Source organism: Mytilus edulis, chromosome 12 (assembly GCF_963676685.1).
Source record: "Mytilus edulis chromosome 12, xbMytEdul2.2, whole genome shotgun sequence".
NCBI classification, from domain to species: Eukaryota; Metazoa; Mollusca; class Bivalvia; order Mytilida; family Mytilidae; genus Mytilus; species Mytilus edulis.
The window spans coordinates 57,577,407-57,603,994 of NC_092355.1; the positions used below are offsets into that span (position 1 = coordinate 57,577,407).

The 26,588-nt window shown below is 33.2% G+C and overlaps 1 protein-coding gene across 3 annotated transcripts in view; it reads left to right on the forward strand.

Moving 5' to 3' along the window:
- The window catches only part of LOC139499566 (uncharacterized), a 68,811-nt gene extending 47,075 nt beyond the window's left edge, over positions 1 to 21,736 (forward strand). For all 3 annotated transcript variants that reach the window (XM_071288301.1, XM_071288302.1, XM_071288303.1), the window contains 7 exons: positions 403 to 509; positions 2,613 to 3,066; positions 5,051 to 5,826; positions 6,416 to 6,446; positions 8,846 to 9,111; positions 11,971 to 11,998; positions 13,008 to 21,736. In XM_071288301.1, the coding sequence (XP_071144402.1) occupies positions 403 to 509; positions 2,613 to 3,066; positions 5,051 to 5,826; positions 6,416 to 6,446; positions 8,846 to 9,111; positions 11,971 to 11,998; positions 13,008 to 13,513 (2,168 nt within the window). In that variant the 3' untranslated portion in view covers positions 13,514 to 21,736. The remainder of the gene's footprint in view (positions 1 to 402; positions 510 to 2,612; positions 3,067 to 5,050; positions 5,827 to 6,415; positions 6,447 to 8,845; positions 9,112 to 11,970; positions 11,999 to 13,007) is intronic.
- The last annotated feature ends 4,852 nt before the right edge of the window (positions 21,737 to 26,588 follow it).

Consider the following 26,588-nt stretch of genomic DNA (forward strand, 5'->3'; position numbering starts at 1 on the left):
AGCTGTACATGTCTGCCTGGCATGGTTCATTTGACCTTGACCTCATTTTCAAGGTTCATTGGTCTTTGTTTAGTTATCTTGGTTAATGTTAAGTTTATGTGACAGTTGTATTAAAGCTTAGCTTTATACTTAGGACTATCAACATAATATCAATGATTAGTATAGAAGGCGAGACATTTCAGCGTGTGCACTCTTGTTTGAAATGGTTGACAAAATACACAGAATAGTCAGCTTGCTTGGATTTTAAAGGAATTTCGTATTTACTTTGCACAAATACTGAAGTTTCAAAAGTACGAACGTTATAACCCAATTAAACAGATTTCATTTGTTTTCATCAATATCAATTATATGACATGTCAGTGAGCTTATTAAACTTATATTGTATTTTCTTTATATTTTCAGTATTTCTGCAACATTGGGTGAACTCAATCCTGACATATTGTAAGGTTGTATATGTAGGCATTCCGAAAATCTTGTTTGTTGCCACCCATAAAGACAAAGTACTCATGGTAAGTTACCTTGATATTAATGGGAGGCTGATCAATTCAATCTTTTCTGGTCCAGTTATTTATTCATATTTGTATTATGTAACCATTAATCATTTAGGTTGTCTTTTATTCATTTAATATAACATGAGAAAATTTTAACTCAAGAGAAAATCCTGGTAAAATGGATCATAATTGTTTCATATCAATAATTCATATGATTAAAGCAGATATTCCTTAGGGTTACTTAGACAGCAGCCCAAAGAATATCTAGTGGTCAACATATGGCAATCAACAACAGATAATTGTCTTTACAATAATTCTTACATGATTTGCATATATATCTATAAATACTTGAATTGGATTGGTCAATTAGAATTTTTCTCTAAGTTTACACTTCGATAAACCATGTTTCCGAAACTACTTTTGTAATATATTCATGCGCGATACACAAGCTTGCAATGATCCCGGGATTTTCAGCAAATTGAGATTAAAAAACAATTGCATAACAGTTGTGACTATTCTAGTGCATATATAACAAAAAAAGAAATAAATTTATTGCACTAAAGCTTCGAAAATGTACAAAAATTAAATTTAATAAAATTCCGCGAAATTTCATGAAGGATTTGGCGAGTTTACGTCATGGCAAAACACGACGTCATACGAATGGAAATTTTCAAGGGAAAGATTATTTCGTTACGTGTACGCTTCAAATTCGGATAAAATTTAATTAAAATGAAGTTTTTGAGGTAGGTTTAAGATTCCGTTGTATTTATCGGACATTTATGGTTTTTAGAAAGTCAAGATGGCGGCGTACTCCTTAGTTACGACTTGCCATTGTGCTTTTGATGGTAAATATATATAGTAGCCATTAACAAAAAAATGTTTGGCTGAAGAATTATAAGGATTAAACACATTTTGTCTAGAGGTTATTGATGTGTAAACCGGGGCTCTTACTCACAAACTCAACATAAAAGTCCTTCGGACTTTTATTCAGTTTGTGAGTTAATCGCCCCGGTTTACACATCAATAACCTCTAGAAAAAATGTGTTTAATCCTATAATAGACCAAGCTCTAAATAATTGGATTGTTATGATTGTGAATAAATTTCACAAAACTATCAAAGATCTTGAATATTTTTTTTAAATTAAATTGTGTACAAATAATGTCTGACCCTTTATGTTTTTAAGAAGAACTTAAATTAAGATAAGCCATTGACTTTGGCATTTATCAGCTTGTTTAACCTTTGAATATAGTATATGATTGTGAATAAATTTCACAAAAAACATGTAATCAATTTTTATTAAATTTTGAACAAATAATCTCCATACCCTCATGTTAATATAAGTATTTTAACTACGATAGACCATTGATATTTGGCATTTATTATATTTTACTCAATTGAGTTAAAATCAACAATTGGTAAGATTATGAACAACTTATGTACAGGTGCATGCTAAAATCAACAATTGGTAAGATTATGAACAACTTATGTACAGGTGCATGCTATCAAGCGAGATAAAGGCTAAATGTAACTGATAGTGTGTTGATTGTTGATTGTTGTTGGGAAGGTATGGAAACTTGGGTACCTTAACTATGAAATCAACTATGTTTTCAACCCAGATTTCTTTAACTTCACAGAACAATTCTTCGTATGTTAAAGGCATACGCCTGTCTTTGTTTGAGGATTTGATTTCAATTTTGCTACCTTTTTGTCCCTGTCAAAGTTCATTTATCCACAAGTCTTTAAAAAAAAGCTTGACAGAGTTAAACTAGACTTGCACAAATTCGAAAACAGGACATGACGGTTGATTCCCATACCACATGAAACACTTATCCATTCTTGCTTACACCGAGGTCTGAATGAGCAACTCCTTGAAGTAATCCACCGTAATTATTTATTGGGGGAGGGGTTTTTACATTGATTCCTCCCTTTCTGTTTATATTATTAGTAGACAACACATAACACTTCAAAATACATAACTATTGGTGTGTATTAAATTTTTTAGTAAATAAAAAGCATGAACTGTTTTGTAATGTTCTTTAATGTTTACTATGACCATTCATTTTAGGAAAAAAATCATTTTTAAAAGATCATAGAAAATGTCTTTGATTATCACCTTTCAGGAGGATGTTGAGTCCAAGCGTGAACAGTTGTACAACGGAGTAGAGGAGCTGTTCAAGGATCATGAGGGAAGAAACCACCTAATCCTTACACAACGGATATTTGTTAATGCAAGGGATAAAACAGACCCAGAAATTGAAGTCCTCAAAAAGACCATTACAGATCTTACGTTTGAACATCCATGCTGGGGCGAACAAATGCCAAATGCATGTGTCCCCCTTGAGCTTGAGATTGCAGAACTGGTGGCCGAAGGAAAACAAATCTTGTCATTTGAGGATGTTGAAGAATTAAATGCTATAAGCAAGGTGTCAGTATTGTCTCCAGACCAACTCAAAGATTTCCTGCATTTCAACCACTCACTGGGGAAGATTGTATACTTTGAGACTCCACAGCTAGGAAATTACGTCATCATCAACCCACTTCTTATGGTGGAAGTTATGAGATCCTTTGTGACAGGTATTCATATCAATACTTATTATGGAGGTACTGCCAGTCTTTGTGACAGGTATTCATGTCAATACGTATTTTGGAGGTAATGAGGTTCTTAATGACAGGTATTTAAGTCAATACTTACTATGGAGGTTATGAGGTCCTTAGTGACAGGTATTTATATAAATACTTATTATGGAGGTACTGAGGGTCTTAATGACAAGTCAAAACTTATTATGGAGGTACTGAGGGTCTTAATGACAGATATTTATGTCAATACTTATTATGGAGGTACTGAGGGTCTTAATGACAGATATGTATGTCAATACTTATTATTAAGGTACTGAGGGTCTTAATGACAGATATTAATATCAATACTTATTATGGAAGTACTCCCAGTCTTTGTGACAGGTATTCATGTCAATACTTATTTTGGTGGTTGAATGAGGTTCTTAATGACAGGTATTTAAGTCAATACTTACTATCAAGGTTATGAGGTCCTTAGTGACAGGTATTTATACCAATACTTATTATGGAGGTACTGAGGGTCTTAATGACAGGTATTTATGTCAATACTTATTATGGAGGTACTGAGGGTCTTTGTGACAGGTATTTATGTCAATACGTATTATGGATGCTATGAAATTCTTTGTGACATGTATTTATGTCAATACTTATTATGGAGGTTATGCAAGTCTTTTCACAGATATTTATATCAGTTTTATTATGGAGGTTAGGAGATCCTTAGTGACAGGTAAGTATGTCAATACTTATTATAGAGGTAATTAGTTCCTTAGTGACGGGCATGTATGTCAATACTTATTTTGGAGGTTCTAGGTCCTTAGTGACACATATTTATGTCAATACTAATAATTGAGGAAATGTGTTTTTTGTGACAGGTATTTATTTCCATACTTATTATGGAGGTTAATGGGTCATTTATGGCATGTATTCATGTCAATACCTATTATAGAGATCATGAGGTCCTTTGTGACAGGTATTTATGTCAGTTCAGGTTGTGTTTTCAATACTCATGAAATATATATTTGTGTCAATACTATTGGTTGGAGCTTTTCAATTCTTGTTTGACAGTTGAGTGTTCTTTTTATGTGTTTGTGACAGATACAAATATATTTATATTACAACTAATATTGGAACTCTGACCTTTAACATGTTTAAAAGAATAATTTATGAATTCCGTTGTTTGAAATGAGTCAGAGTACATATTTTTATATGTTATATATATGTGATATTGAGCAATGATTGTTATGTTCTTAGTGCTTTTTAAAGAATGATTATATAATTAACAGACAGTTTTTCAATACCAGGGTTTTCACTAGTATTATTCATCCGGTTAAAAACCAATTAAAGCTGAAATGAATTCGCTTACTTTCTGTTTATGCGATAATATGTATCTTTTAATTGATCTTTGTTTCATCTTACAATTTATATTAATGTTACATGTGTAATGCAATGATCTACAGGGTCTTTACTTAATTTTTTAGCACTTATCGCGAAAGTAACGTAGATCAAAACCTAAAATTAGTCCATTTGGTTTTCAAACTTGTACATTAAACATAAACCAACCCATTCCTATGCCCCTGCAATAGTACAGCTAGGGTCATTAGGATTTACCAATGTCCGTACGTTTGTCCCCAAATTTCTCAACACAATTTCATGAAAACTTATACAAAATGCTTATGACAGTAGCTTATCTTGGAGTTGTGGTCCTATGGAGTTGAAACTTAATACACTTGGTCAATATAATGTGAAGTTGTAAAATATAATGGCAAGGTAAATTTTTGAACCCAATTACTAGTTCACAAAACTCATATAATTCTCTGGTCAAATACTTTTGTAGGATTTCAAGGGAACTTTAATTAGTTACAAACATGTTTAACCCTACCTGATATACCAATCGGTTTGTTTTGTTTTGTGTTGGCAAGTTGTTAGCAATTAACACCACATTTTGTTCTATTTTTATAAGATTTTATTTTGTTATATTTTGCAGATAAAGTATTTTGGCCCAAAGAAACAAGAATGCAGGAAACTTTCAAGCGGATGTCAGAAAGTGGGACCATAAGACGGGAGGACCTCTATCTTATTTGGGAACAAAAAGATTTCAGTGCAATTCTGCCATACAAAGAGTTTATATTTAACATTCTTATTTATTTGGATATTCTGGCAGAGCAGCGAAGATATGATACAACTACAGGAAGTCGGTTACCAGTGAATAACTTTTTTGTTCCCTGCATGGTTATAGAGCGAAACACCACCAGCTTCATGGACAAAGAGTGTACACCAGAGAGAGCTATTTGTTTAGCATTTCTTTTCAAAGGGACCATCATACCACCAGCCCTACCAAATCGTCTCATCAGTGCATGTCTGAGCATGTGGACCCTCAAGCAGCACGAGGGAAGAAAGCTCCTGTTTTCTGGATTTATTGGTTTATCATTTGACAAATCACATGATATTGTTGTATGTGTTGAAGGCAACAAGATTCTTCTTAACATCATCCACAAAACCTCCTCCGGGTTAATTGTACCTGATATAGCTACAGGTGTTAAGGAATGCTTGGTTACAACAATGGAAAGAATTTCTGATTTCTATCAGTCAACAATCCATGCAACATGCAGCCAACAATCACCTTTCCAAATTGAATACTCATGTTCAAAGATGCAATGCTTCATCAGTGAGAAGGAAGCTTTGAGGACAAATGAATGGGTTTGTGACAAACATAACTTAACACACAGAGATGAAAACTGGCTTGTTTGGAACCAAGATAAGGTATCCATTAATTAGTTATAAGAAAAATGTGAATTTCACAAATTCAAAGCAAAACAAAACAAAATGTGACAAAAGTCAGAAACTTTGTGCTTAATGGAAAGAAATGAAACATTTATGAATAGACATAAAAAAAGAAATATATGTGGTTTTTATTAAAAAGGTAAAATATATCTTTAGGTTAATCAATATAATGTTATATAACAGTGGATCAAGCTCTAGAGTATAGAAAATATTTACACTTATTGAGAAAAAAGGGGAGGTGCAAATGCTTAGCATGCTTCATTAACCTTCATATTGTTGCATACTTCTGTCCGAAAAAACACCTAATCATTCTCTAAGTAAATCTCTGTCTAAACTGCCAATGATCTACAGGTTGATCAGATTATTTAAAGGGTAAACAATTTAAACAGTAACATAAATGTTGAGGCTGATGTGGTACAGGTATAAAAATATGTTGTATTTTACATGGTTTTGTGTTGCAAAATTGGTTGTGCTTGCAAATCTGGCATCTACTTAATATTCTTTTTATAGAACTGTGTTACATATATTAAAGATAAGTATTTCTTTACATTTGATTTCATATTTACAGAAGAAAGAACAGTGTGAGCAGAACTGTCCAGGTAAGTATTCTATTGGTTCATAATCCGTCGCGATAAAGGATGTATCTGCAGACAAAAGAAATTGTATGTGGTAAAACATTTGACTTAACAATAAAATTGCCTTAACAAAGTTTTATATCAGACTATGCTTAATATTTATAGGGGCATAAGCTGTCAAATTTGTGTTTATTGATTTTTTTTCTTCAAATTCTAATATTTGATTTATAACATACTTAAATGTATATCCAAATTACAAAAAAAGTATGAAATAAACAATTTACAATGGATGGATTTGATGATTTGTATCAACATTTTCTCCATCTAGTTAACCTTCAAGTTAACCTCTAAAGACTGTTGACAGTCATCTAACCAGATATAAATATAAATCTAAACATAGTGACCATGTTCACTTGGTTTTTTTTAAATCTGTTTGATTTCATATTGTAGGTGAACAAGTATATGTTTATCATCTGTTTTACCTGTATGCGAATGAATTTCTTTGTGAAAAGAATTGGTCAACCAAATGTTTCATCCTTGTTTCAATTTCAATGTTAAATTTTTTCTCCTTTTTATAGCTAAAAAACATGCACAACTCATGTGCAAATAACGGGCTAAATTGAAGGTCACATGAATATGGAGTCAATGAGGTCAAAATATTCACTTACAAGTGAGTAAATCATCAGTTATGTTTCTTATCTAATTTTAACAAAATTGAACCAAATTGGCTGCTAAAAGCGAATTATTATTTCACTATTTCACTTCAATTATTGAACAAATTATATCATTTTTTTCATATTTCATAGCTATTAATGCCCCTTTCAGCATCCATTTATTTTGTTTGTGTTACAAACCTAATTTGATTCTATTTTCTTTGACATTTCTTGTGAGAGATAACATTTGAATTTAAATTTACACTAGCTTACAAATGTTGTTATTTGCCCATTTCCACACTCACTTCTGATCTTTATTTATGTATTAGGAATATAAACTTAGAGAACAATTACTAATCGATTACTTGCTTGGGAATATATCTACAACAAAGAAACAAACATTCGTATTTTAAATAAATTTGTTTGCTGTTTTAAGGGTGGAAAACCATGTTCATGCGTATCTGGGACAAGGAATTCATCACCATGATTAATAGCTCATTAACTACAAGTACTGATAAAAGTAAAACCAAATCTAATCAATATGATTTAATGAACACCTATTTAAAAAGTATATAGAAAAATAGTATTTGGTAATTGTTTAGAAAACATATTTAATTATTTACTAAGGCGGAAGGATAAGAAGTTGAACTATTCACCGAGGGTCACCAGGGGATGCAACGAATTGATTTTATTTGGAAACATTTTCTTTTCAACTAATATTTGAAACAGTCAGTTTTGCAACTTTGTAAATTAGTCTTGCAAACGAAGATATTTTCTCTGACGGTACTGATGTGATGGAATGATTATTATATAGTTATTCTAAATTGTCAGCCTAAGTTAACCCATGTATTTTCCGAGGCATCAAAATGACAATATAATACAAGCTTTCGAAACAAAATCTGTGTTATTTACTAGTATGACTAATCAGTGATGTCTATCTATTTTTTCTAATGGATCAATTTTCTAACAAGAAACCGACTAGTCGAGTATAGTTTAGTTGTCTGAAATACATATTCATCTAAATGGTCCTATATGTAAATGTATTACATAGATATTTTAGTGTGTAGAATTAGGAAATTGTTTGTGGGAGCATTAGCTACCAGATATGAAAAACAATTAAATATGATTAAGTTTGGTTCAATCGTAAATGTAATGAAGAAATGAAAATAATGAAACAATAATTCGCTTTTAGCAGCCAATTTAGATCAATTTTGTCAAACTCAGCAAAGAAGCATGGCTGATGAGTTATTCACTTGCAAGTCAATAATTCGACCTTTTTGAAGCCCTATCCATGAAAAATGTAATTTAACCCATTAGCTAGAGATTGGTTATAAATGTTTGAGTCGTGTTTAGCCAATGCAAAGAAAAGAATATCAACATTTAAAGTGAAAGAAAGGTGAACCATTGCATTGACTGATTCGATCCACAAAAAAAAATTGTATTCAAGTAAATAGGATAATTAACTTATTTTTTAAACCTTTAACATGAAATGGCCCCCTTAGTTGCAGCTTAGTAAGGGACCCAAGCACATATCCTGAGGCAGACAAATTGTGGATTTTTTTTTTAGATTATAGTAAAATGCTTACAAATGTTTATTTTAGGCCCGACACAAGTTTTTATTTCATAAGAACTTAAAGACATCAGGAGCAATATGACCCACAGGATTGAACAATGAATAACAATGGAATTAACAATATTTTTATATATTTATAGATATACAATAAGGCTGGTGAATTTGTGATACCAATGAACCCTATTGTTTATTTTCAGGATTAAGTGAAGACGCCTTAAACCACATACCGAGTGATAACGAATTGTTGCGTTTTTCAACCAACTGTACATTAGACCAAATGCATGAATTAGTTTCTTATCTGGAAATGTCAAAAATATGGGATGAAATCAAATACAATAACCCAAACAATATAGCAGTTGCGAAGTTTTTGGTATTATCAAAGTGGAAAGAAAGGAAAATGAAATTCAAAGCCTTGGAAGAAGCTCTGACACAAATGGATATATCAACACATGTCTTATGTCAAGTAAGATTTCACAAACAATTTGTAAAGATACATTTGTAAATTATCAGTCAAGGATGTTACTTAAACAAGTTATCAGAGAAAAATAACATGCATGTGTTATTACAGACACTTTCAAGTGTTGTCTACTCTTTTTTCCTTAATCTGTAGTAACATATGTTTGTTATCAGTTAAATATATCATTAACATTTTATCTTTAGTGGCCACTTGGAAATTGTTGAAACTTTCCGCAGTACTAGCTTAATATATTACCTTGTCTTGATAACTAATTTTCTAATTCTATTAATACAATTTTGATCAACCATGGTATATCATTGAGACAAGGCCCTTTAAGGGAAAACTAAGCTGTAATACATGTAACAAGACTTCAGTGATATTGTTGGCTTTTTCAAAACTACCTCTACCCTTTTTTATTGGGAAAATATGCGTCATTTTTATCAAATTGGGAAATTTATAATAAACCATGAATTTGACTGGAACTTCAATTTGCAGACCCCCTTTTAAGAGGTAAACCTTCATTTGAAACAAGACCTGTTATTATCAGTGATGATAAATAAATAGACCCTCAAATCTGAACATATAGCCATTTTATGCATGAAAAATGTTTAAATGAGTGTTTTTCAGTTCGATTCATGCACAATTACTACTGAGACTGCACTGTTTGGGAAAAAAGTTGTCTATTTGGGAATAATTTTAAGCCATTTTTTTTCAAATTCGGATTCTTCTCCAGGGGAAAAAGCCTTTATTCTCCAGTAATTTAAATATCACTGGACTTAGTTATTACAGGCACGTAACTTATTATATGAGAGTAAATGAGACACTTTTGGGAATTACTTGGAATCTTGCGCAGTGCCTCATTACAAGCTCTGACCATCATTTCTTACAATAAATTGAAAAACATAGTGATATTTGTCTGAGCAAAGGCTATAAAGAGATGTAGAGAAGCTGTAATAACACCCTTTGGTTATTGCAGGAATAAATTTTCTGTAATAACATAGGTGTACTATGCATGATTGGTAAACTGTGAACTGTTATATATTTGCAAAGTTAAGTATACATAAAGAAAATTATAATATCAATAGAACTTGTGAAAAATTTAACAAAGTAAAGGTTGTATATTGTCTCTGTGAAACATGTAACATACCTATGTTATCACAGTTTTTTTTATATATTTTAGCCCATAATAACGACATGTATGTTATTTTTCTCTAATAACTTATTTAAGTTAGACCCTTGACTGATTATATATTCCCTGAATTTTTTGGGGGAATATTACCTTTATAATTTGGAATTTATATGTAAGGAAATATTTTTATGTTTGAAAGACTTATATCATAATACTAAGGTCAACTGACATTTTGTAGGGGCAAAACAATTAGGAGCATGACATACTGTATTGACATTTGTATATTTTATGGACCTTTATTATATATATTATGTTCATAGCGGTCATTTGTGTGTGTATATTATTGAATGCCTGTTTCATTGACGAAAACACAGTTCCTATGTATTCAATTTTATACATACATTATATGTTACAGAAGGGTAGTTCAAAACCAGTCTTGGCCTCCTTATTATCAAATTTGGAGGCAGTTTTAGAAACTCTAATGTCATGTGTCTTAAACTTAATAAATTAACAAACAGATTTGGAACACAGCGTCTCTGAATGATTTTTATGCCCCGTCTACGATAGTAGTAGGGGCATTATGTTTTCTGGTCTGTGCGTCCGTCCGTCTGTCTGTTCGTCCGTCCGTCTGTCCCGCTTCAGGTTAAAGTTTTTGGTCAAGGTAGTTTTTGATGAAGTTGAAGTCCAATCAACTTGAAACTTAGTATACATGTGCCCTATGATATGATCTTTCTAATTTAAATGCCAAATTAGAGTTTTGACCCCAATTTTACGGTTCACTGAACATAGAAAATGATAGTGCAAATTTCAGGTTAAAGTTTTTGGCTTCAGGTTAAAGTTTTTGGTCAAGGTAGTTTTTGATGAAGTTGAAGTCCAATCAACTTGAAACTTAGTATACATGTGCCCTATGATATGATCTTTCTAATTTAAATGCCAAATTAGAGTTTTGACCCCAATTTTACGGTTCACTGAACATAGAAAATGATAGTGCAAATTTCAGGTTAAAGTTTTTGGTCAAGGTAGTTTTTGATAAAGTAGAAGTCCAATCAACTTGAAACTTAGTATACATGTTCCCTTTGATAAGATCATTCTAATTTTAATGCCAAATTAGAGAATTTATTCCAATTTCACAGTCCTTTAAACATAGAAAATGATAGTGCGAGTGGGGCATCCGTGTACTGTGGACACATTCTTGTTTTTCCATTTACTGTCGTTGATATTTAAGTTTATTTTATGAAAAAAGTAATTCATATGTCACTTTCAGTAGAGTATTAAATATGTATTGCCTCGTTTAAGTCGAAAAAGTGAGACATACACGTTCTATTTTCAATGTCGTCAGCAGCATTGACTTGCCCTTATTGTTAGTTTGTGATACAGTTAATATGTCGGGAATGCTAGAAGTAGCTAATTTAATCTGTATATGCAGTTGTATAATAGTATAGGCATAACTAGTTTCCATGGATACATTGAGTTTGTGATTAGGCCAGTTAAAGGTAACCAACCACAAGTGAAAGTATATTACATTTAGTTTGCAGATATATTAGCATTTGCATATCTCATTACTATGGAAGCTATATGACCTTGCACCTTTAGTCAAGGTTCATTGACTTTAAATGTGTAGGATAGTTCACATGTTTAATAATTTCCATTTTAATACAACATTTGCATTATATTACTAGCATAAAAATTACACAAATGTGAGACATCTCTTTGCAACATTTTATCAATTTTTGCAGGTAAGAAGAGTCAGAAAAGCAGAAACAGGTTTGTACTAATGTTAACTTTACACGGAATAAAGGTGTTTTGGATCAGTATGTCGTCTGCTCAAGACAAATACAATAAATTACTAGTGATTGTAATTCACAAATATACTAAAATAAGTTCTCTGTGCATGTGATTTTTAACGTTAATCATGAATTAAACAAAGAAGATTTCCCATTTTAATTTTCCAATTAAACTTTGTCATAACAGTTGCCCAGTGATTTGGTGTGTAAACGGGTGAATGTTATTTTCTTTCCACATTTGTTTACGTGTTTAGCTCTCTTGGTTTTTGTTTGATATCTATAAAGGGTGTTATGACAGAATTTAAAACAACAGATGTCTTATTAAGGTCCTTGCATTTGGTAAATCTTGGAAAGGTAATATTTGTTTGATAGCAGATCATTTAACTGAGGAAACAAAGGATTTTTGTTCTAAAGACAGTAGAAAATACATGTGTGTTGATGTACAAATTAGCCCTCCTTTCATATAAAACATATTCATCGCTTTTGTTAGATTTTATCAATCATTTGGCATGTTTGAAATTGAAAACGTTCAACTTCACTATTTCTTTTGTTAATATTTTGCCTGCATATTGTATACCTCTGATCAAGTTATTTTCTGGTTGTTTTTTAACATGTTATCATGTATAATATGTAATAAAGATGCTATAAACTGTTTTAGGAAATTGCAAGCAATTACCAGGAGGTATTCCTAATGTCATATCTATCATATATTTCACAGTTCATTGAATATATGTATAGCAGTATTTCAAAATTGTTTTATGCATAATATAATTATTGTAAACCAACTAATTTTTCGCGATTTTAGCAAGTCGAAAAATAATGGGAATATAAATAGTAGCATATGTAAAACTGGGATCTTTCCTCATTTATCAATATCAAACAAATTTGAAAGTCGCGAAATTGTATCGCCGCTAAATAGGTTAGTAAGGAGGAAACGCTAAATAAAGTATCTGGAAAATAAGTTGGTTTGCATTATTCATTTATTACAGATATTCCTGTCGATTACTTGGACTTTATTCCAACAGACGAGATTCTAGATAAATTAGCACCACAGATTGGTCAGGTATTTTTTCAACTTGGCACAGTAATTGGGCTATCTATTGCCAATTTGGAAAACATACAAAGCAATAACCCCCGTGACTTAGCTGCTCAGAATAGGGAAGTATTGTTTAAATGGAAAAAGGAGAGAGCAATCAAACCTACACTACAGGTGCTTGTGCAGGCTTTATTCAATATTGGAAGAGGGACAGCATGTTTGGAGGAAATCATGCGAAATATAGATTTAAAGACACTCATAGCCTCAACAGAAACAGATCCGAAGCAACTAACAGTAAAACAAGTTGCTGCAACATCAAAATCTGACAACCTGACACAACGTCAGCGAATCGCAAAAAAGCCATCTAGGATACCTGTAGCAGTAAAGCAGGTTGCACCAACTCCACAGAGATATAGACCAACTGATCCCCGGAAAGGAAAGAAAAGTGACAAATCTTAACTCTATATGATAGATTATCAAGCTTCATTGCATCATAAAATGGGTAAAAAGGGCAGGGCAATTCATCTCTTACATACATTTGTAATGAACTCTAAACTAAATATTTAGGTGTGCATTTATTTATCTTTAGACAGGAATGTATAAACTGTTTTTCTTGTAGATAAGTCCAGTGGCAGTCCAAATTTCCCCGACCATCATCCCAGATGGCCTCTATTGTATCAACAACCTACCTATTGTGTTTATTGTGAAATTGTTCTTGTCCTGAATATGCATGAAATATTTGCCACTGGACATTAAGCAACCAACAATCAATCTTTTAGATAAGCTAGAGGGTTGGAAAGCTATAACTGAGAAATTAAAAATTGTATGAGACATGCATATGCACTGATTACACTATGAAATAGATAACTTCCATAATCATGTTAATAACAACTGTAAAAAACACTTACTACTTCTATCAGACTAAAGCGCTTATCTGGATTTACCTCAAAAGCCAAATAATAAAATAGAATAAAATAAACACAATCATTTAGTAATTTATACATGAACTATATAAGGAAGTGTTTTCAAAGTATCCCAGTACAGAAGCATTGACAAATAAGCTGATGCTTTACCCCGCCGCATGTTTGCGCCTGTCCCAAGTTAGGAGCCTCTGGACTTTATTAGTCTTGTATGATTTTTTATTTTATTTATTTTAGTTTTTTGTGTATAATTTGGAGTTTAGTATGACATCCATTATCACTGAACTAGTATAGATATTTGTTTAGGGGCCAGCTGAAGGACGCCTCTGGGTGTGGGAGTTTCTCGCTGCATTGAAGACCTATTGCTGACCTTCTGCTGTTGTCTGTTCTATAATCAGGTTGTTGTCTTTTTGACACATTCCCCATTTCCAGTCTCAATTTTATTTCTTCAAAAACTTTTTGCACTGACTTATAACCATCAAGAAATGTAGTCAAACAAAGTCATATACGCATTTTTTGTATTATTTTATTATAAGGAGTTTGGATATGATTATAAATGTGACAACTAGCTATCAAAATGCAAATAAAGGGGATGTTATAGTCAACGGTTTAGATTTCAACAATGGAAAAAAACCACCACATAGGTAGCGACAACCCAGACCTGAAAAATATAAAACAGTTCAGTAATAAAAACTAATGACCTATCTTATAGCAAAACAATATACGAAAAAAAAGACATGGCAGACATGAACCCATTATGAGGGGGAGGACAGGGGTAAGGGAGACAGGGAGAAAGGAGGGGAAGGCTGGGAGAAAGGAGAAAAAGTTGGAGAAAGGAGAAAAAATTAAATATCTCTCCTTTTAAAAAAATTTCTAATATTTCAAGAAAAAATATCTCAAAAGGAGATGTTTTATTCTAATGGGAGAAAGGAGAACGGGGGTAGGAGAAAGGAGAAGAGGGGTGGGAGAAGGGAGAAAGATACCCCCCTGTCCTCCCCCTCCATTATGACAAGTGAACGACATGCTCTTGACTTGGGAAAGATGCGTAATGAATAGTGCGCGATAAAACATGTTTTTGAGTGTGCAACTCTCCCCTAATACAAGCACAGACTGCACAAATCTTGTGGACAGTTGTCTAAATGGCAATCATACCACATCTTTTTATATTTACTCATCAGATCGATGCAAGCAGAAAATATCTTACCAAAACACAGATCGGAACACTTCTGTAGTCAACTATTCCTACAGTTTCAACCCACTGCAGTTTCCTGAAAATTTCCCTAACGAGTGCACTTAAATTGGAATTATGAGCCTGCTATAATGAAGTTGTTGTTATTTTTGTACTTTCCTTCAACATGTCCAACTTTGGTAATTTAAATTATTTATTATAGTGAACCAGCTATGGACGATTGGTCTGTGTAATATATAAAGTTAACTTCGTTTACATGGTGATGGATTAGTCCGCATGCTGTATATATGTTACTTTTATTAATATATAATAATTACGTATACTGATTTTATGAGTGCCCCGTGTGTAAGGGTTAGGGTGCAAATAAGGTGCAAATAAGAAGTACGCTATAGAAGCGAAGCTCCTGCTAGAGGAGGAAGATAAAGACTAGGTTGACAAGGTTATCAGCAATCGGTAATCAGCTGATGGAGGAAAAAGTTTAGAAAGTGAACAGTTTAATAAACAGTTTGTAAGAGACAGATTAAAGTAATGGTAAATGTTTTGTTTAATGTGTTTACGATTGTATAAAATGTCTCTATGAAAAGTTGTATATATATATATATATATTGCATTGTTTGAACAAGGCCTGACCTCGCTTTAACAGGTTTGAAAAGTTGTGTAATTTTAGAACTTTTCCTGATAGGAATAAACAGCAATAAGGTATATGGGCAATTACTATTAAAATGTTGTGGGTATATGTAGATACACACAAATATTGATAGTCTCCGATTGTAAATATATCATTTTCACTGTATTGTTGTGTTGTTTTAATGTATAATCAAGGTATTTATTTTACTTGTAATTGTTAAATATAACGATTCTTGTTAATTATTATAATTGTCTGTTTGCTTATTAGGATTCACATTGTGTAAAGTTGTCACTGAAATGTTTACATTTAGGGTTCATACCACAGTTTATTTTGTCACCCTTTTGTTCACATTTTTGTCGAGCCTGCAACTTTTGTTGCAGAAAGCCCGACATAGGGATAGTGATCAGGCGGCGACGGCGTTAGCTCACTTCTTAAAAGCTTTATATTTTAGAAGGTGGAAGACCTGGATGCTTCATACTTTGTAAATAGATGCTTCATGTTACTAAGTTTCCGTCAGTCACATGTCCAATGTCCTTGACCTCATTTTCATGGTTCAGTGACCACTTGAAAAAAAAGTTAATTTTTTTTGTAATGTTGAATTCTCTCTTATTATAAGTAATAGGATAACTATATTTGATATGTGCGTACCTTGCAAGGTCCTCGTGTCTGTCAGACAGTTTTCACTTGACCTCGACCTCATTTCATGGATCAGTGAACAAGGTTAAGTTTTGGTGGTCAAGTCCATATCTCAGATACTATTAGCAATAGGGCTAGTATATTCGGTGTATGGAAGGACTGTAAGGTGTACATGTCTAGCGGGCAGATGTCATGTGACCTTGACCTCATTTTCATGGTTCAGTGGTCAAAGTTAAGTTTTTGAGTTTTGGTCTTTTTATCTAATGCTATATGCCATAGGTCAACTATATTTGGTGTATGAAATATTTTATGATCTTTATGTCAGTCGAGCAGGTTTTATTTAACCGTGATCTCATTTTCACGGTTAATTGCACAGTGTTAAGTTTTTGTGTTTTGGTCTATTTTTCTTAAACTATAAGTAATGTGTCAACTATATATGTTGTATAGAAGCATTGTTAGCTGTACCTGTCTGCCTGGCATGGTTCACCTGACCTGGACCACTTTTTCAAGGTTAATTGGTCTTTGTTTAGTTATCTTGGTTAATGTTAAGTTTATGTGACAGTTGTAATAAAGCTTAGCTTTATACTTAGGACAATCAACATAATATCAATGATTAGTATAGAAGGCGAGACATTTCAGCGTGTGCACTCTTGTTATTTTTAAAATTGTGTAAATTTTACACTGAAATGTTTACATTTAGGGTTCTCGACTTTACATCATGTTATTTTGTCACCCTTTTGTTCACATTTTAAGGGTTTATATTGTGTAATTTTGACACCGCAATGCTTACATTTATACTTCACGACTTTACATCATGTTATTTTGTCACTCTTTTGTTCACGTTTTAAGGTTTATTTTATGTAAATTATACACTGAAATGTTTACATTTAGTGTTCACGACTTCACATCGTGTTATTGTGTCACTCTTTTGTACACATTATTAAGGTTTATATTGGGTAAATTTGACACTGAAATGATTACATTTAGGGTTCATGTCTTCATGTCATGTTATTGTGTCACCCTTTTGTTTACATTTCTACCACATTATTCTCTGGTATAATAGTTTTTGTCGAGCCTGTGACTTTTGTCGAAGAAAGCTCGACATAGGGATAGTGGTGCTATGACGGCGGTGGCTAACTTCTTAAAAGCTTTATATTTTAGAAGGTGGAAGACTTGGATGCTTCATACTTTGTATATAGATGCCTCATGTTACGAAGTTTCCGTCAGACCCATGTCCAATGTCCTTGACCTCATTTTCATGGTTCAGTGACTACTTGAAAAAAAATTAAAGATTTTTTGTAATGTTAAATTCTCTCTTATTATAAGGGATGACATCAAAAGATCGATGTAGGATAAAAAAAACTTAAATCAAATAGTTTGGGGTGGGGGGTCAACATTGCTGCAAGTTTTGTTAATCCAAAATCGAAAATTTTACATATATCCCTATTGGTCAATCAATTTTTTCCCAAATTAAGTTAAGAGGGGGGGGGGTGTGGTGGTCAGTGAAAAAACTATATGAATTAAGTTTTTTATCCTACATTGAACTTTTGATGTTGTCCCTAAGTAATAGGATAACTATATTTGGTATGTGCATACCTTGCAAGGTCCTCATGCCCGTCAGACAGTTTTAACTTGACCTCGACGTCATTTCATGGATCAGTGAACAAGGTTAAGTTTTGGTGGTCAAGTCCATATCTCGGATACTATAAGCAATAGGTCTAGTATATTCGGTGTATGGAAGGACTGTACATGTCCAACTGGAAGGTGTCATCTGACCTTGACCTCATTTTCATGGTTCAGTGGTTATAGTTAAGTTTTTGAATTTTGGTCTCTTTTTCTAATAATATATGCAATAGGTCAACTATATTTGGTGTATGAAAATATTTTATGATCTATATATCAGTCGCAAAGGTTTAATTTAACCTTGACCTCATTTTCACGGTTCATTGATCAGTTTAAAGTTTTTGTGTTATGGTTTGTTTTTATACGACCACAAAAATTTTCATTTTTTGGTCGTATATTGCTATCACGTTGGCGTCGTCGTCGTCGTCGTCGTCATCCGAATACTTTTAGTTTTCGCACTCTAACTTTAGTAAAAGTGAATAGAAATCAATGAAATTTTAACACAAGGTTTATGACCACAAAAGGAAGGTTGGGATTGACTTTGGGAGTTTTGGTCCCAACATTTTAGGAATTAGGGGCCAAAAAGGGCCCAAATAAGCATTTTCTTGGTTTTCGCACTATAACTTTAGTTTAAGTGAATAGAAATCTATGAAATTTTGACACAAGGTTTATGACCACAAAAGGACGGTTGGGATTGATTTTGGGAGTTTTGGTTCCAACAGTTTAGGAATTAGGGCCAAAAAAGGGCCCAAATAAGCATTATTCTTGGTTTTCGCACAATAACTTTAGTATAAGTTAATAGAAATCAATGAAATTTAAACACAAGGTTTATGACCACAAAAGGAAGGTTGGGATTGATTTTTGGAGTTGTGGTCACAACAGTTTATGAATTAGGGGCCAAAAAGGGGCCCAAATAAGCATTTTCTTGGTTTTCGCACTATAACTTTAGTTTAAGTGAATAGAAATCTATGAAATTTTGACACAAGGTTTATGACCACAAAAGGACGGTTGGGATTGATTTTGGGAGTTTTGGTTCCAACAGTTTAGGAATTAGGGCCAAAAAAGGGCCCAAATAAGCATTATTCTTGGTTTTTGCACCATAACTTTAGTATAAGTAAATAGAAATCTATGAAATTTAAACACAAGGTTAATGACCATAAAAGGAAGGTTGGGTTTGATTTTGGGAGTTTTGGTCCCAACAGTTTAGGAATAAAGGGCCAAAAGGGTCCAAAATTGAACTATGTGTGATTTCATCAAAAATTGAATAATTGGGGTTCTTTGACATGCCGAATCTAACTATGTATGTAGATTCTTAATTTTTGGTCCCGTTTTCAAATTGGTCTACATTAAGGTCCAAAGGGTCCAAAATTAAACTTAGTTTGATTTTAACAAAAATTGAATCCTTGGGTTTTTTTGATATGCTGAATTTAAAAATGTACTTAGATTTTTAATTATTGGCCTAGTTTTCAAGTTGGTCCAAATGGGGGTCCAAAATTAAACTTTGTTTGATTTCATCAAAAATTGAATAAATGGGTTCTTTGATATTCCAAATCTAACTGTGTGTGTAGATTCTTAATTTTTGGTCCAGTTTTCAAATTGGTCTACATTAAGGTCCAAAGGGTCCAAAATTAAACTAAGTTTGATTTTAACAAAAATTAAATTATTGGGCTTATTTGATATGCTTTATCTAAACATGTACTTTGATTTTTGATTATGGGCCCAGTTTTCAAGTTGGTCCAAATCAGGATTCCATATCAAGTATTGTGCAATAGCAAGAAATTTTCAATTGCACAGTATTGCACAATAGCAAGAAATATCTAATTGCACAATATTGTGCAATAGCAATTAATTTTCAATTGGAGTTATCTTTCTTTGTATAGAATAGTAGTTGATAATATATGTTTGAAATTTGCCAGACATGACTATGATGTCATTTTCTATTTTTATTTGCCAATAACTTTATGTAAATAACTTCATTGGAAATTTGCCAATATAAAATGTTGCTGATGAAGTTTTTTTTCCTTATCTTATCTAATATCTAAAATATTTTTAGCTTAAAAGTTGTGTCCATACTTGTTCTCATTTCAGATTTCATAAATAAAAAGAAAATTTCTTCAAACATTTTTTTGACAGGATTAATATTCAACAGCATAGTGAATTGCTCAAAGGCAAAAAACATTTTAAGTTCATTAGACCACATTTATTCTGTGTCAGAAACCTATGCTGTGTCAACTATTTAATTTTAGATTTAAATAAGTTTGAAGAAGAAATCTTTAATTGATTTGTAAAATCTTGACATTTGTTTTGTGTAAAAAAAAACCATATAATATCAAAAATTTGATCACAATCCAAATTAAGAGCTGTATCACGCTTAAATGTTTTGTCCATACCTGCCCCAACTGTTCAGGGATCGACCTCTGCGGTCGTATAAAGCTGCGCCCTGCGGAGCACCTGGTTCTTATACTGTATGCAATATGTCTACTATATTTGGTGTAGGGAAAGATTGTAAGGTGTACATGTCTAGTTGGCAGGTGTTATTTGACCTTGAACTCATTTTCATGGTTTAGTGGTCAAAGTTCAGTTTTTGAGTTTTGGTCTTTTTATGCCCAATTTATGGGCATTATGTTTTTTGGTATGTGCGTCCGTTCGTCCGTCCCTTCGTCTGTCCTGCTTCAGGTTAAAGTTTTTGGTCGAGGAAGTTTTTGATGAAGTTGAAGTCCAATCAACTTGACACTTAGTAAACATGTTCCCTATGATATGATCTTTCTAATTTTAATACCAAATTAGAGATTTTATCCCATTTTTACTGTCAACTGAACATAGAAAATGGCAGTGCGGATGGGGCATCCGTGTACTTGGGACACATTCTTGTTTTTTAATACTATATGCCATAGGTCAACTATATTTGGCGTATGGAAATATTTTATGATCTATATGTCAGTCACGCAGGTTTTTTTTTAACCTTGACCTCATTTTCACGGTTCATTGATCAGTGTTAAGTTTTTGTGTTTTGGTCTGTTTTTTCTTAATCTATAAGTAATGTGTCAACTATATTTGTTTTATGTAAGAATTGTTAGCTTTACATGTCTGCCTGGCATGGTTCATCTGTCCTTACCTCATTTTCATGGTTCATTGGTCAATATTTGGTTTTCTTGGTTAATTTTAAGTTTACGTGACAGTGTAATAAAGCTTTTCATTTCGGACTATCAAAATAATATCAATAATTAGTAAAGAAGGCGAGACATTTCTTGTTTAAATAAAATAAAATCAAAATCATTTATCTTATTTTTACCTAATTTGCTATTAATGTCTCCCTTACATCTATATATTTACTCATGAAAATATTAATATTTATGACACATCTTTAACTATACATTTTATTATGCAGTTTCCAAATCGGCCCTATTATTAGCTCCCGACTCCTGTATCGGACAGAGGGCTTTAGCCCAAGGTCCATATATGGGTTGATGAATATTGTTTATTTTTATTTTGTTACTTTGTGTCACATGCTATCAATATATAGTGTAATTGGAATACAGATATGAATTGATTGAATTGAAATGCATTGATAATAATAAGGCTGATATGTAAAAGGCTATGTTATAATCAATTGATCACTTATCTAACCTATGAAATGGCAGAGGTAAAATATAATATATAATTGAATAAAAACTAAGTACACAATGTATTTGTTTTATTTGTTCGCTTTTCATTTGTTGTTTGTTCTTTCTTGAATATTTGTTTTGCCTTTTTTGACGTATCAATAATTCCCTAATTATTTTATTTACCACATATAGTCATCTCCACCAATCTGATGACAAATAGATGAAAAGAAAGAAAAACGAAAAACCAATCACACTAATTGAGATACACGAGTTTTTTTTAGTATTTCTGCTATTTCGTTAATATCTTGAAATGTGGACAAACTGGTAACAATGTAAACCATTAAATGTGATAAAAAAAAAGTTTGATTTGAATTAGCTAACATATTAAGTAAGTTTGCTTTACATGTGGGAAAACAGAAAATTTGCTTTTCGCATGTTCTAAATAGAAATGTTTATTTTTGATGCAACTGTCATACATGTACAAGTGAGAGGTTTAGCGCTATAAAACCAGGTTCAATCCACCATTTTCTACTATGGATAGTTTGCTCTACATGTGCTAAAAAATAAAGTTGGCTTTACATTTGCTAACATATTTAGATTGCTCCACATGTTATAACATAAATTACTTTGAGATGTTATTGTGGAGTACAAGATGTGCAAACAGGATAATACAAGATTGAATGAGATCAACGTCTTGACGGGTCTTACTAAGTTTGCTTTACATGTGAGAAAATAGAAAGTTTGCTTTACATGTACTAAATAGAAATGCTACTTTACATGTGCTAAAATGGGTAGTTTGCTCTACATGTGCTTAAATAGAAAGTTTGCTTTACATGCACTAAATAGAAAAGCTACTTTACATATGTGCTAAAATAGATAGTTTGCTCTACATGTGATAAAATAGAAAGTTGGATTTACATTTGCTTACATATTAGGTTTGCTTTACATGTAATAAAATATAAATTCAAATTGTTAGTATGGAGCAAGATGTGCAGACAGGATAATTCAAGGTTGAATGAGACCAACGTCTTGACGGGTCTTACACATTCTAAAAATAGAAAAACACCAGAATTGTGTCTGATTTGTTGATAACAATGCACACGATCCTTGCAAAAGTAACTGGTTTCAAATGATTTTCATATTTTATGACTACAAGAACCAGCAAATAAAAGGATATTAAAACATTTATATATTAATAAGACAGAAACTCAAAGACACAACTATCTCACAGACAGCCATAGTGTAAAAAACAAGGATGTGGTGTATATGTCAATCAGAAAGAAACCCTGCGACATAAATATCAAAAAGACACCCATAGTGAAAATAACAGGGATGTAGTGTATATGTCAATGAAACAGAAACCCAGTGACAAAAATATCAAAAAGACACTCATAGTGTAAATAACGGGGATGTGGTGTATATCTCAATAAGACAGAAACCCAGCGACACAAATATCACACAGACACCCATAGTGTAAATAACAGGGATGTGGATATATGTCAATAAGGCAGAAACCTAGCGACACAAATATCATTCAGACACCCATAGTGTAAATAACATAGATGTGGTGTATAAATCAATCAGACAGAAACCCAGCGACACAAATATTTCAAAGACACCCATAGTGTAAATAACGGGGATGTGGTTTTTGACATTAAGACAGAAACCCAGCATCATCAATATTACAAAGATACCCATAGTGTAAAAAACAGGGATGTAGATATATGTCAATAAGACAAAAACCCAGCGACTCAAATACCACACAGACACCCACAGTGTAAATAACGGGAATGTGGTGTAAATGTCAATAAGACAGAAACCCAGCGACCTAAATATTACACAGACACCTATAGTGTAAATAATAGGGATGTGGATATATGTCAATAAGACAGAAACCCAGCGACACAAATATCACACAGACACCCATAGTATAAATAACGGGGATGTGGTGTAAATGTCAATAAGACAGAAACCCAGCGACACAAATACAATGTATCACACACACACACATCTAGGGTAAATAACGGGAATTTGGTGTATATGTCAATAAGACAGAAACCCAGCGACACAAATATCACACAGACACCCACAGTGTAAATAACAGGGATTTGGTGTATATGTCAATAAGACAAACCTAGCGACACAAATATCACACAGACACCCACAGTGTAAATAACGGGGAGTTGGTGTATATGTCAATAAGACAAACCCAGCGACACAAATATCACACAGACACCCGCAGTGTAAATTACAGGGATCTTGATAAATGTCAATAAGACAGAAACCCAGCGACACAAATATCACACAGACACCAACAGTGTAAATAACGGGGATTTGGTGTATATGTCAATAAGACAGAAACCCAGCGACACAAATATTACACAGACACCCACAGTGTAAATAACGGATATTTGGTGTATATGTCAATAAGACAGAAACCCAGCTACACAAATATCACACAGACACCCACAGTGTAAATAACGGGGATTTGGTGTATATGTCAATAAGACAGAAACCCAGCGACACAAATATCACACAGACACCCACAGTGTAAATAACGGGGATTTGATGTATATGTCAATAAGACAGATACCCAGCGACACAAATATCACACAGACACCCATAGTGTAAATAACGGGGATTTGGTGTATATGTCAATAAGACAAAAACCCAGCTACACAAATATCAAACAGACACCCACAGTGTAAATAACGGGGATTTGGTGTATATGTCAATAAGACAGAAACCTAGCGACACAAATATTACACAGACACCCACAGTGTAAATAACGGGGATTTGGTGTATATGTCAATAAGACAGAAACCTAGCGACACAAATATCACACAGACACCCACAGTGTAAATAACGGGGATTTGTTGTATATGTCAATAAGACAGAAACCCAGTGACACAAATACAATGTATCAAACACACACACACATCTAGGGTAAATAACGGGGATTTGGTGTATATGTCAATAAGACAGAAACCCAGCGACACAAATATCACACAGACACCCACAGTGTAAATAACGGGGATTAGGTGTATATGTCAATAAGACAGAAACCCAGCGACACAAATATCACACAGACACCCACAGTGTAAATAACGGGGATTTGGTGTATATGTCAATAAGACAGAAACCCAGCGACACAAATACAATGTATCACACACACACACATCTAGGGTAAATAACGGGGATTTGGTGTATATGTCAATAAGACAGAAACCCAGCGACACAAATATCACAGACACCCACAGTGTAAATAACGGGGATTTCGTGTATATGTCAATAAGACAGAAACCCAGCGACATAAATACAATGTATCACACACACACACATCTAGGGTAAATAACGGGGATTTGGTGTATATGTCAATAAGACAGAAACCCAGCGACACAAATATCACACAGACACCCACAGTGTAAATAACGGGGATTAGGTGTATATGTCAATAAGACAGAAACCTAGCGACACAAATATCACACAGACACCCACAGTGTTGATAACGGGGATTTGGTGTATATGTCAAAAGACAGAAACCCAGCGACACAAATATTACACAGACACCCACAGTGTAAATAACGGGGATTTGGTGTATATGTCAATAAGACAGAAACCCAGCGACACAAATATCACACAGACACCCACAGTGTAAATAACGGGGATTTGGTGTATATGTCAATAAGACAGAAACCCAGCGACACAAATATCACACAGACACCCACAGTGTAAATAACGGGAATGTGGTGTATATGTCAATCAGACAGAAACCCAGCGACACAAATATCACACAGACACCCAGAGTGTAAATAACGGGGATTAGGTGTATATGTCAATAAGACAGAAACCTAGCGACACAAATATCACACAGACACCCACAGTGTAAATAACGGGGATTTGGTGTATATGTCAATAAGACAAAAACCTAGCGACACAAATATCACACAGACACCCATTGTGTAAAAAACAGGGATGTGGTGTATATGTCAATAAGACGGAAACCTAGCGACACAAATATCACACAGACACCCATTGTGTAAATAACAGGGATGTGGTGTATATGTCAATAAGACGGAAACCCAGCGACACAAATAGCATGCAGACACCTATAGTGTAAATAACGGGGATGTGGTGTATAAATCAATGAGATAGAAACCGATCGACACAAATATCACAGACACCAATAGTTTAAATAACGGATGTCAGTAAGACAGAAACCAAGCGACATAAGTATTACAAAGACACACGTACATAGTGTAAATAACAGGGATGTGGATATATGTCAATAAGACGGAAACCCAGCGACACAAATAGCATGCAGACACCTATAGTGTAAATAACGGTGATGTGGTGTATAAATCAATGAGATAGAAACCGATCGACACAAATATCACAGACACCAATAGTTTAAATAACGGTGATGTGGTGTATATGTCAATAAGACAGAAACCCAGCGACACAAATATTACAAAAACACACATAATGTTAATAACAGAAATCTGAATAAATGTCAATAAGACAGAAACTCAGCGACACAAATATCACACAGACACCCATAGTGTAAATAACGGGGATTTCGTGTATATGTCAATAAGACAGAAACCCAGCGACATAAATACAATGTATCACACACACACACACATCTAGGGTAAATAACGGAGATTTGGTGTATATGTCAATAAGACAGAAACCCAGCGACATAAATACAATGTATCACACACACACACACACATCTAGGGTAAATAACGGGGATTTGGTGTATATGTCAATAAGACAGAAACCCAGCGACACAAATACAATGTATCACACACACACACATCTAGGGTAAATAACGGGGATTTGGTGTATATGTCAATAAGACAGAAACCCAGCGACACAAATATCACACAGACACCCACAGTGTAAATAACGGGGATTTGGTGTATATGTC